The sequence below is a fragment of the Lepidochelys olivacea genome, assembly GCF_965140295.1.
Source record: "Lepidochelys olivacea isolate rLepOli2 genome assembly, chromosome: 3".
NCBI lineage: Eukaryota > Metazoa > Chordata > Testudines > Cheloniidae > Lepidochelys > Lepidochelys olivacea.
In genome coordinates, this window is record NC_140413.1 from 112,175,165 (window position 1) to 112,188,720 (window position 13,556).

At 42.6% G+C, this 13,556-nt stretch overlaps 1 protein-coding gene across 1 annotated transcript in view; it reads left to right on the forward strand.

The window, feature by feature from the left end:
* The window catches only part of ADGB (androglobin), a 222,396-nt gene extending 214,836 nt beyond the window's left edge, over window positions 1-7,560 (forward strand). The window contains exons 33-35 of the mRNA XM_084623349.1: window positions 2,735-2,843; window positions 5,405-5,588; window positions 7,249-7,560. Of these exons, the coding sequence (XP_084479475.1) occupies window positions 2,735-2,843; window positions 5,405-5,588; window positions 7,249-7,440 (485 nt within the window). The 3' untranslated portion in view covers window positions 7,441-7,560. The remainder of the gene's footprint in view (window positions 1-2,734; window positions 2,844-5,404; window positions 5,589-7,248) is intronic.
* The last annotated feature ends 5,996 nt before the right edge of the window (window positions 7,561-13,556 follow it).

Below are 13,556 nucleotides of genomic sequence, written 5' to 3' on the forward strand. Positions count from 1 at the left end.
CTTAGAGTCTTCTGGCCAGGCATCCACAAAGAGGTGCATAACTTCAGTGCCTTGTGCCCCAAATGCTAGCTGACAAGGCCCTAAGGGATGCCAAAGACCTCCCTAATCTGCTCCCCATGGCGGGTGTACCCTTCAAATGGGTAGGAATGGATTTTGTGGGCACCCTTCAGAAGAACGAACAAGGCCACCATTATATATTAGTGATAGTAGAATGTGCCATGTAGTACCCTGAAGCCAACCCGCTACACACAACTAATGCACCCACCATAGCGAATGAACTCATGAAGATCAGAATATGAAGGCAAACATTGACAGACAAGGGATCCAGCTTCTCGTCTGAACTGATGCAGGAATTGTGCAAACTGCTGAAGATCAAAGCCCTCAGGATTTCTGTCTACCATCTGCCAATAGATGGGCTGGTGGAGCTGTTCAGTGGGAAACTGAAAGCCATGTTGAGCAAATTCATTGACGCAGACCCTTGGCACTGGGACCAGCTGCTACCATCATTGCTATTTGCTGTACCAGAGATCGCACAAGCCTCCTTGGGGTTCTCGCCCTTTGATCTTCTGTATAGGAGGCAACCCCAAGGAATTTTGGCCCTCCTTTGGGGAGCATGGGAAGAACAGGAGTCTCTGGTCATGGGCTCAGTGCAGTATGTGCTCCAACTACGAGTACACCTGAAAACACTAGTGGGATTTGCCAAAGAAAACCTGTTGAAGGCCCAACAAACCCAGAAATGTACCTACAACAAGGGGGTACAATGTGAACATTCAAACGAGGAGACAGGGTGGTGGTGTTACTCCTGACATCTGAATCAAAACTATTGGCCCAGTGACGGGGGCCATCTGAAGTAGTAAGAAAGGTAAGACCAATGGACTATAACATCCATCAGCCTGTGAGATGGAAGAACATACAAATGTATCACATCTGATGGCCCTGTATGCCCCAGAACCAGAAGTGGGGCCTCAAGCCATTACATCTCCGGACCAAATCCCTGTGCCAGAGCGGTCAGAGATCGACTGGAGGCAGTAAGCCCAAACACTACAACTGACTCAGGCCTTCCCCATGGTGTTTTTTGCCCTCCCAGGGAGGACTCCCTTAACCCAACATCACATTGCAATGATGCCCAGACAGAGAATCATCAAGCCCTGCTGAAGATGTGGGAAGCACCCCTGGCTATGCTAAACCTGGGGGTCATCGAGGAATCCCACAGTGAGTGGAGGAATCTTTTTGTGCTAGTGCCAAAATCTGATAGCTCAACAAGATTCTACACAGACTTTAGAAAGATCGATGCTATATCAAGAATCAACATGTATCTGATGCCTCAGGTGGATGAGCTACTACAGAGACTGGGAACTCCGAGTACCATGTTTGATTTGACCAAGGGGTACTGGCAAATCCCCCGGACAAAGGCATCCTGGGAAAAGACAGCCTTCCCTACTCCCTTCAGCCTCTATCAGTTTGTGACCGTGCCCTTTGGCCTGTGTGGAGCAGCCGCCGCCTTTTAGTGACTGATAGACAAGGTGCTGCATCCCTGCTGCCATTATGCAGCTGTCTGTATTGATGACATAGCCATCTATAGCTGCAGCTAGGAAGATCACCTACAGCACATCACTGCGATTATGCAGGCCCTCAAGAAGTCAAATCCTGCCAAATACCACCTGGGACAGAGAGAAGTAACATACCTTGGGTACACTATGGGACAGGACCGGCTACATCCCCGGTGGATAGAGTCCATGTATTGACCCATTGCCTGACCCCATCAACCTAGAAGCAAGTACCACATTTCCTAGACCTTGCTGGCTATTATAGGCTGTGCCTGGCTTCACCACGGTAGCTGCTGCCCTTACTGACCTGGTAAAAAGCACCCGCCGCAGAAAGGTGCAAGGGACAGAGGAAAGTGACAAGGCCTTCAGCACTTTGAAGAAATCGCTAACCCAGATGCCAGTTCTCTTCAACCATAATTTTTCAAAACTGTTTATCCTCCAGATGGACACGTTGGAAGTGGGTCTCTGGGCTGTGTTGACCTAAGAGGTAGAACTACTAATTTCATACAAAATTTCAAATGCTACATAATTTAGAGATGAAACAGAGCTGTAACATTTGGATCAAAAATTCAAACAAACCAGAGTCTGGGGGCACATGAGTCTAAGATTTTAATCTGGTCTGTTATGAAGATGGGGTCAAAAACTGAATTCTGATTTAGGATTCAACTCTCCTTTCCCCCGCAAAGCTCAGAGGACTTTGGACCTGGGGTTTTGCTTTAGGTCTGTCAGCACTTACAGTATCATAGCATTCTCCCGACACCAGACATAATAAAGGTTGAAAAATTGTTTCTGTAATAAGCGCTTAATTTCACATACTCATAACTATCTCACACTTTTGCCTTTGGGGCTGATACTTTGCTCTCGGATCCTTTCGGGAGATGAATAACTTGGAAATGGCTGAAAGTGGCCATAATAGTTTGTGAGCAATATGGGTTTAACTAAGTTTATATATAAAATAGATATTGTGAAGGTTTAAAAATGTTCCTTGACAGATGTACAATACTTTCCATCTTCTAGGATTCTGTAGTGATAACACAAGAAATAGCAGTAGCTAAATGTTAGTTGTTCTCCTGCTCAGCTTGTAATAATGTGTGCTGCTGAGCCAGAAGAGGATAGAACTTTATGAAGAAGGAGAGGAAAATTTTCATGGCAAAACAAAGTAACCAGTTTAATCTATTTTATTGCAGATGCAGTTTCTCCTGTGCCTGAAATAACAGCATCACCAGCAGGCACTGACACAAGCATACAGGCTCTGCAAAAGGAATGGGAACCTCTAGACCTAACCCCCTACATTAGGTAAATTGGAGCAAATGTAATTAAATGCTAAAAAATATGTTAATGCAGTATTTACAGTAAGAATTTACAAATAGAAGAGTTAGAAATGCATTATATTGTTTCCACAACTCTAACTCATCCCTGGGTGCATACAGTATAGACTACAGTACTTTGAATTACTGTATATGGTATTAGCCTTTATATGCCTGTCACAGTAGCTGTAGAAACCACAATCGCATTCTGAGCTCACTTTCATGTTATGAAACTGAAGTAATTCAGCTGAAGTCAATAGTTTTTTCAATAGAGGTATAAGTGATATCAGAATTCGGCTTGATACCTGACTTTTGTGTGTTTAAAATCTATGCCTTATTATAGCTAAGTGCAATTAATTTTCTTTGTATAAAAATAAATAAAACAGGAATTGAACAATAGCACAATGTGTGACATGAGAATTAAATAGGTGGAATCCAGACAATGCACATGCTGGGAAATTTATTTTAATATGTGTTAGTTTCAATGATCAGACATTAAAATAATCATACTTAGTGCACTTCCAGTATGTCAGTGTGTGATGCAAGATTCAAGTACTACATTTAATGCAATGTAATGTAAATGATACATTTAAAGAAATATGTCTAATCACTGGAATAAACACGTTTTACTGCGTGTTAATGTGCAGCTATCTAGATATAGACACACTTAGGCCCCAGTTCACTGAAGCATGTTTTAAGTCCGTTCCTGTTCAGGCCAGCAATTAAGCACATCATTGACTTCAATGGAACTTAAGCACATTGTGACAGGTTGGGTCACAGAGATCCCCTTGGGACTGTCACCTGATGTGCCGAGACTATCTCTGAGCCGTTGTCCCTGCCAGCTTGGGACTTCAGTACCCTGTCTTGTTGAGCCAGACACGCTAGCCTGCTGCAAACACAGACCCAGGTCCAAACCACGTCCACCAAAAGCTGCAGACTTAACTGAAAACAGCTTAAGAAGTGCTCCTGTCTCTAGCACCCAGATACCCAGTTCCCAGTGGGATCCAAACCCCAAATAAATCCATTTTACTCTGTATAAAGTTTATACAGGGTAAACTCAAAAATTGTCTGTCCTCTCTAACACTGATAGAGAGATATGCAGAGCTGTTTACTCCCCCAGGTATTAATTACTTACTCTGGATTAATTAATAAGCAAAAAGTGATTTTATTAAGTATAAAAAGTAGAATTTAAGTGGTTCCAAGTAATAACAGACAGAACAAAGCAAGTCACCAAGTAAAATAAAGCAAAACATGCAAGTCTAAGCCTAATACATTTAAGAAACTGATTACAGATGAAATCTCACCCTGAAAAATGTTCCAATAAGCTTCTTTCAAACACTAGATTCCTTCCTAGTCTGGGCCCAATCCTTTCCCCTGTTACAATCCTTGTTAGTTCCAGCTCAGGTGGTAACTAGGGGATTTCTCATGACTGGAACCTCCTTTGTTCTCTTCAACCCCCTTTTATAGCTTTGGCACAAGGCAGGAATATTTTGTCTCTATGGGTCCCCACCCCTCCTTCCAAATGGAAAAGCACCAGGTTTAAGATGGATTCCAGTACCAGGGAACATGGTCACATATCCTGTGAGACCCCCAAGCCTTCATTCTTCCTGGCCTGACTCACAGGAAGGCTTGCAAGTAAACAGAGCCATCTACGGTCAATTGTCCTGGTTGATGGGAGCCATCAAGATTCTAAACCACCATTAATGGCCCACGCTTTGCATAACTACAATAGGACCTCAGAGTTATATTTTATATTCCTAGTTTCAGATACAAGAATGATACATGCATACAAATGGGATGAACACACTCAGTAGATTATAAGCTTTATAATGATACCTTACAAGAGACCTTTTGCTTGAAGCATATTCCAGTTACATTATATTCACACTCATTAGCATATTTTCATAAAATCATATGAAGTGCAATGTCACACACTTGCTTAAAGATAAGCACATATTGAAGTGCTGTCCTGCATAAGGACAATTTCCTGAATCAGTGCTTTAATTGGGAAGGAAACTGGTATGATACTGAAGAGAATGAAATTAAGACAGCAGACAATTTGACCCAATATCTTGTCACATGCTTGACACTTTCTAGGATTTTATGTTATGTCTTCAATAGTTTATAGCATCTTTATTTCTCAATCAATTTTTATTAACATCATCAAAACGCTTACAGGTACTCACTGAGCACATACCATTTCAAAATTGTGTTGAGTTATTGCAATATGAAAAAGATCTGAAAATGTCCCTGTTTTGTGAGAAACACCTGAATTCCCATCCAATAACTAAAATAGGGATGAGCACAATTTTACCAAAATTTTAAAACAAAGGATCAAGCATGAGAAATTTTGGCCAAAAGAATCATTTTTCCAGTTATGATAATCGGTAAACAATGGGTGAGAATAAAAGTGGCTCCTTAACCATACTTAGAATCATGATATAACATTGAATTGTACAACTAGATATATTGCATACAGGCGATCAGTCATGTAAAAACTGTTCTAATCTGCCTTTGAAGTGAGACAAATAATGTTTGTATTTCCTACAGAAAAACAGTGCCTGAGCCTGTGCTAAGAAATGAGTCTATCATTCAACAGCAGGAGCTGCGTAAAGCAGAAGAAATAAATCATTTTAGGGAGCTTCGGCAGCTGGTTCTGGAACAAAGAGAAAAAGACCAAAATGCTCGCACATTATTGAAGCAAAATATGCTTGAAATGTATGAGCATCTACAAGTAAGTCCATAGATAGGTTTTCTGTGATTTCAGCCACCTATGCACACACACCCATTTGGCCTTCTATAATAAGTACACTTCATTAGAGTAAATGAGCCTGAAATTTCACTTCAGCCATGGTTAAAGCACAAGGTTCCCAGAAAAATAGGAGTGTCACACAACATTGTAGAGGTGATACTCTAGAATACATTTCTTGAGGTACTACATTCTAGGGACACTACTTTGTAAATAACGTAGCAGGATGGTGCAAAGTGAGAGTAAGCGGAGTGTTTGGTACATACCTGTATGTATGTCCTAGATCTGGCATTTCCAGTTTGGCCTGTTTTTGATGCAGAGCTATGTAGCTTTTTTTCAGTAAGGAGAGGAAACTTAGTACAAAATAAAAAACTGGATTGTCAAAAAAAATAATCACTGCTGATGTTTTCAGTTGAACGAGACAATATTGGTATGTTGCAGTCTTCCTGAAATCTGCATAAGGCCAGCTAGCAAGCTATTAGAGTTCTTAAGTCTTGATGAACCACAGCTACAAATAATACACTCAGCAGAAGGTACAACATTAGTGTAGTATGTCAAGGTTGGGATCTATTTAATAGATGAAGTGGGTAAAGATACCTTAACAAAATTGACTTAAGCTTTAAGAGTCAATAAGAGCAATATGATTTTTGACAAGCAAGCCACAGAGACGCATTAATCACCATGAATCAAATGACCCCAGTCCTGATCTTTTAGAGTTGGATTAGAGCCAGTGAAAGTATCCTTCCAATAAGATGGATTGATTTATTGCAGTCACTTTAACTTTCTCCTTCATAAAAGCTCCCATATGCCATACTGAATGATGCACAATACATAAATAGGTATATAAAATAAACTGACGGATTACAGGCCTGCAACGGGTGAAGGGAGCTTGTAGGACTTGGTCCTTAATAAAGCACACACAATGATTTTCAGAATTTACTAGTGTTTTTAGGTGCCTTAATTTTAAGGTGCCCAACTTGGAACATCTTAAAGGGGCTTGATTTTTAGAGGGTTGTTGTTCAGCACTCAAAATCTTCAGTCACTTCTGAACATCTTGGCCACACTAATCAGCACTTAAAGTGTTTTCATCCATAGATCTCAGAGCACAAGGATAGCTAAGTATCATTATTCCTGTTTTACAGATGGGGAATCTGAAGCATGGAGAGGTTAAGGGGGAAAATTTCAAAAGTGAGTTTGGGGCCTACGTCTCATTGAAGGTCAGAGGGACTTGGACGGCTTAGTCACTTTTGAAAATGGGACTTAGCATAAAATTTTCAGGAGTGCCTAAATCTCATTTTCAAAAGTGACAAAGGCTCTTAGGAGCTTGACTTGCAATGATATTTAGGTCCCATAGTCACTTCTGATAGTGTGGATAGTCCTCTATCCACACTAATTGCTTATGGTACTAGAAATGCTTTTAAAAAGAAGATTGTTGTAAACTATTTCCTCTTCTTCATGATGTAAAAGATCACCTGTTTGTAATCACTGAGCAACTCTGTCACAGGACTATAGACAATGCATATGCATTAACAAGTAAGAGAGAAACTAGAAGATCAGGAGCAAGAAACATAAATGTCAGGGTACACAACCTTATTATATATATATGCATGCTCATTTGTTTGGGGGGGGATTTGTTTTTGGATAGGCATCCTTAGATGAAGCACGAGGCAAGGTTCTCAGTGCTCGGGAAGCATACAGAAGTAAGCTACTAGAGGCTGAACTCAAAAAACAAGAAGCACTAGCCACTGAAGAAGCAGCCATTCGAGCAGAGCAAGAGAAGAAAAGTCCAGATGCACAGAAAAAAAAGCAAGGAAAAAGTGCAGGGAAAAAAAAGTAACTGCCTGAAAAGTTAACTCTACCCATTGTTTAGGAAAGAGAATTTATTTTTAATGATGAAAAGAATTATTCAACATTTTTCTAAGTCGATGTTTTGTTACCCAGAAAATGCAGTTTTTTCTCTTTTCCAGGTATTATTCCAAAATCCATCTAGTATTTCTTTCTTTTTAACATGAAAAGTTTGTGGTTTTCATATGATAAATGATAATCACTACCATTACAGTTTATCTGTTTTAACTGAAATAAAATTTTGCACTAAAAATATTCATATTGTATCGGACTTGTTCTCCCAGTACCACGTGTCTGTCCCCCTATTTTTCAATTAAAAAAACCAGTCAACAAGAAGGCAATAACTTTGCTGAAAGGATTGGATCAAAAAGAAAAGAGGTATTATTTTTAATAGAGCACAAGGAATCAAGAAAAGTCGCTTACCCTCATGTGGAAATTTCTCTAGCATTCCAAAAGGTTTACAGATGTCCAGTTTCAAGACTGTACCTAGGACCAGTTTCTTCGATGGGCTTATACTCTTGACTTCACCCGGGTCAAACTAAGGATGAATTTGGGTTCTTAGATTCTGTGTCACTGAATTTTGCAGAAACATGAACTCTTTCAGTGGATGATGAGTTGTGTTATGCATACTAATTAAATAGTACTGCGCCATTCTATTTCATATGCAGAATTCAAAATGTTTAGAAAAGACATTCATACTAGACATCTCCAAGCTATTTGGCTACTACAGCTTTTTTTTTCTTCTTCACATCTAGCTCCACCCTCACAAATTCTTTCAAATCCTATGGGTAGCTCCCTAGACTAGCCAACTGTGACCCTCATGTCACACCATTAAAAAGCTAGATTTATGGCTGTATACTAAAAATTGTGAGTTACTGGACCACATTACTCTCTTCCCCTTTTTTTCTTCCTGTCCAGGTCTCATTTCAGTTTTTATGTAGTAGTTTTTATCTTTTGCAGGAGGCAGTGAGGCGGGGGCATTTCATGTTGAGGTCACTGCTCAGTGTAATTCAGGTCCCATGGCGCAGTGGCTGATGGGCTTTCATCCAAGGGTTCTCAGGACAAATTATTTGTTGGCCTCAGAGTGCAGCCACCAACTCTTGCTGGTGGCTGCTCTCACGCTTTTCCCTAAAATATTTAATTAACTTTAGGAAAAACAAATAAAAAGGCCCATACACACATCCAAATCATGTAGTGTATTTGTTGCTAGCTACTAAGTCTGTTGTGAAAAGTGATTTTAACAAACATACATGTATCACTTTTCATAGCAGACTTACTCAGCCCCCGCAAGCCTGGGGACAAATTAAGCCCTGGATGGGGGATTGAGGGGTGGGCAGCAGGGGCCAGGGGCAATGAGGGTCGGCGGCCAGGGGAGGCAGCAGGGGGCTGGAGCCTGAACCCCCACATCTGAGGGATGGAGCCCAAAGTCATGTAGCTGGAATCGTAGAATCATAGAATATCAGGGTTGGAAGAGACCCCAGAAGGTCATCTAGTCCAACCCCCTGCTCGAAGCAGGACCAATTCCCAGTTAAATCATCCCAGCCAGGGCTTTGTCAAGCCTGACCTTAAAAACCTCTAAGGAAGGAGATTCCACCACCTCCCTAGGTAACGCATTCCAGTGTTTCACCACCCTCTTAGTGAAAAAGTTTTTCCTAATATCCAATCTAAACCTCCCCCACTGCAACTTGAGACCATTACTCCTCGTTCTGTCATCTGCTACCATTGAGAACAGTCTAGAGCCATCCTCTTTGGAACCCCCTTTCAGGTAGTTGAAAGCAGCTATCAAATCCCCCCTCATTCTTCTCTTCTGCAGGCTAAACAATCCCAGCTCCCTCAGCCTCTCCTCATAAGTCATGTGTTCTAGACCCCTAATCATTTTTGTTGCCCTTCGCTGGACTCTCTCCAATTTATCCACATCCTTCTTGTAGTGTGGGGACCAAAACTGGACACAGTACTCCAGATGAGGCCTCACCAGTGTCAAATAGAGGGGAACGATCACGTCCCTCGATCTGCTCGCTATGCCCCTACTTATACATCCCAAAATGCCATTGGCCATCTTGGCAACAAGGGCACACTGCTGACTCATATCCAGCTTCTCGTCCACTGTCACCTCTAGGTCCTTTTCCGCAGAACTGCTGCCTAGCCATTCGGTCCCTAGTCTGTAGCGGTGCATTGGATTCTTCCATCCTAAGTGCAGGACCCTGCACTTATCCTTATTGAACCTCATCAGATTTCTTTTGGCCCAATCCTCCAATTTGTCTAGGTCCTTCTGTATCCTATCCCTGCCCTCCAGCGTATCTACCACTCCTCCCAGTTTAGTATCATCCGCAAATTTGCTGAGAGTGCAATCCACACCATCCTCCAGATCATTTATGAAGATATTGAACAAAACCGGCCCCAGGACCGACCCTTGGGGCACTCCACTTGATACCGGCTGCCAACTAGACATGGAGCCATTGATCACTACCCATTGAGCCCGACAATCTAGCCAGCTTTCTACCCACCTTATAGTGCATTCATCCAGCCCATACTTCCTTAACTTGCTGACAAGAATACTGTGGGAGACCGTGTCAAAAGCTTTGCTAAAGTCAAGAAACAATACATCCACTGCTTTCCCTTCATCCACAGAACCAGTAATCTCATCATAAAAGGCGATTAGATTAGTCAGGCATGATCTTCCCTTGGTGAATCCATGCTGGCTGCTCCTGATCACTTTCCTCTCATGCAAGTGCATCAGGATTGATTCTTTGAGGACCTGCTCCATGATTTTTCCATGCAGCCAAAGCCCAGGGCTGGCACCCAAAGCCCCATGGCCAAAGCCTACTACCTGGCTACCACAGGGCTGAAGCCCAAAGCCTGAACCCCACTGCCTCTGAGAAGGTGGGGAACTCACCAGCTGCCAGCTCCTCCAGTGTTGTGCCCCAGGTGTCTCCAGGGGGGGCGCAATCCCTCTTGGGAGCCCCAGCAACCAACAGCAAGGGGTGCATTCAGGAGCAACAGGAAGGGTCAGAGCCCCCCACCCCAACCCATCACAACCCAGGAGGCTGTGGGCACAAGAAAAGCCCCTGGTGGCCATATGCGGTCATGGTGGCTGCATTTGAGAACCACTGATAGGCCATGTCGACACTAGAGAGCTTAGTGACACATCTGTACTGATGCAGCTGTGCCACTGTAAGATCTCTCATGTAGTCATCTCTGCTGATGGGAGAGAGATCTCCAGTTGACATAATTACTCCACCCCCAACGAGAGGTGTATCTCCTGCCAACATAAGTGCTGATGTGGACAGTGCTATGTTGGTGTAATTTATGTCACTCAGGGGTGTATTTTTTCACACCACTTCAGGACATAAGTTATACCTACATAAGTCGTAGTGTAGACATAGCCTTAGAGCCCATGGAGCCTTGATTGGAATTTAAAGCTGTTCCCCATAGATAGAACCACTAGGGGTGTGCAGTGATAGTTACCTGGCCTTCTCCATAAAGGGTGAAAGCACTTATTAGAGCAGCTGCTTATATGGGTATAGAAAGTCCTTCACTTTGGGATATAGTCATCACAGATAAAGATAGATGTATGCGATATCCAATCCTTGTAGAAAGAACCCATGTTCAAAACTCTTTTTAAATTACAACAGCTAGAGCAAGTGGCTCGAAAACATTCTGAGGTCATTCAGTCATATTTAGCCATTTGAGCACCCATTGCAGAATAAACCATTCCTCCTTCAGCTATTCAGGTCACCATCACTTTGATCAACTCCTCACTAGTTGGTTTGAATCCCTTTGTTAAATTGATTTAAGGGCGTAATCTGTGGGAAGGACATCTGTCATTCCACCCCCCACGCCCACCCCCACAGCACTAGCTGTACTGTAGTATGTGTCACATTTAAAAACTCTGTTTACTGTAAACACAGTTCTCAGCTGTAGCCAGATGGAACCCGAACAAAGTTTGTATGCCAATGTCGAACAAATCAAATTAAAATTGTGGCTTTAAACTCAGTTGTTCTGACAGTAGATGATGCTAAAAGGTGACATTTATTTTGTAGTCTCTTTTCTCTTTCCTCCTCTTCCCATTCTAGTATGTTCTCACCCATTCGCTTGCTGATTGTTGGGCTTTCCAGCTTCCTTCTCATCTTGAAGCATATCAGCACCCTCCTCCACTCATTCTGTGATGTTCCCTTTCCATTCTGTGCATTCTTTCTCTCACACACACACACACACCTCTCCTGTGAAGCCCAGTCTGACACTCCATCCCCTCAAGCCTGTTCCAATTAATTTTGTTGTGTATGCAAATAAGAATGTGAAACCAGACTCCTGCTCATACATTGGCCACCTATATTTCAGAGCTCAGGAGCCTAGTAAGTTTTGGCCTGTAGCTGTAGGCTGCAAATGAAAAACCTTGTCAGTAGTGTGCAGGACTGGCTCATTTTGTTCTCTGCATGTCATAATATAGTGTTATTGCTATATTCAATACCATTTCCCTGGCAATGGCACATGTTGGCCTTTTTCTTGTGTGATTCTGTGATAAGACTTCTGTAAAAGAGGATGAGATTAAAGTGATCTTCTTGATGTCACTGTAAATGCTACTATTGTCACAATAAAAATTGGTTTCAGAGTAGCAGCCATGTTAGTCTGTATCCGTAAAACAGCCATGTTAGTCTGTTTCCGTAAAAAGAAAAGGAGTACTCGTGGCACCTTAGAGACTAACAAATTTATTTGAGCATAAGCTTTCATGGGCTACAGCCCACTTCATTGGATGCATGCAGTGGAAAATACAGTAGGACAATTTTATATACACAGAGAACATGAAACAATGGGTGTTACCATATACACTATAACGAGAGTGATCAGTTAAGGTGAGCTATTGCCAGCAGGAGAGAAAAAAAACTTTTTGTAGTGATAATCAAGATGGCCCATTTCCAGCAGTTGACAAGAACCTGTGAGGAACAGTGTATGGGGGGGGGGAATAAACATGGGGAAATAGTTTTACTTTGTGTAATGACACATCCACTCCCAGTCTTTATTCAAGCCTAATGGTGTCCAGTTTGCAAATTAATTCCAATTCAGCAGCCTCTCGTTGGCGTCCTCTGGGTAAGCACCAGTGTTGTATATTGCTAATGCTTTTATATGCATTGGAAAGTATCTTGGGAAGGGTTGAAGTGTGAGGGTGGAGTGAAAGATTCTGTTGCAGGTTACAATGGCTGAAGAGGGAGTAAGGGAGAAAGGAATGGGTTAACTCAACGATCCAGCCAGGCCAAAAGATAAGGAATGAAACTGCGGTCCAAGGCCAGCGCATACAAACAAGCTCTCTGCCGCCAAACCACCAGAAGCCTGTCTCCCAACCCCAGCCAGCCCTGAGAAAGGAGAACTAAGCCAGAAAATACTGAAGGGGTTGCAAAACTAATAAGATTGCAAAGGCAAGCGAGTGGGAACACAACAGTCTCACGACCCTGAAACCGGTGTGCTTTGGGGAAGCTAAGGGAGCCACAGAAGGCTTCAGACTGGTACAGAGAGCACGGGGGATGGGGGGTCCCTGGATGGAATGATTCCGGAAGAACCCAGGGCTTAAAACCCTCCTGAGAGCAGAAGCAAGTGGGAGATTTACAGCGGACCCTAGACGACCTGTGCACAAGGCAGAACTCTCATCTACCCTTCCCTCTCTTCTTACGTTACACCCAGGCTTGGCCAGCCTTGGGTTGTGTGTGTGTAAGTATGAAAGTGGGTTAGGGTTCGGGCACTCACGCTTTCTTCCTCCCTCTGAGTTATGTGGGGTGCACCCAGCAGTCACCGCTGTTATTTGGTTAATAAAGCTTTAAACTTCATCTCCTCTACCAAAGATCCTGCGGCCTCAGCCTGACCACCTGAAGCCCCAGGCATATTGGTAACATAAATCTGTCACCCTATGACACTCGGTTGTGGAAACTGAATCACTTCCAAAAACCATCAAGACAGGAAGGAAGTAAATTCGTATAAAGTGTCAAGAATGGGACTAAGCCTCATGATGACAATGTATCGTCACATGGAATACAGTTACAAACTGAGTTAAACTATTGACAAATGTACTCAGCTCTTCATCATCAAACACTGTTCTGATGACATAGGCACAATTTAAAT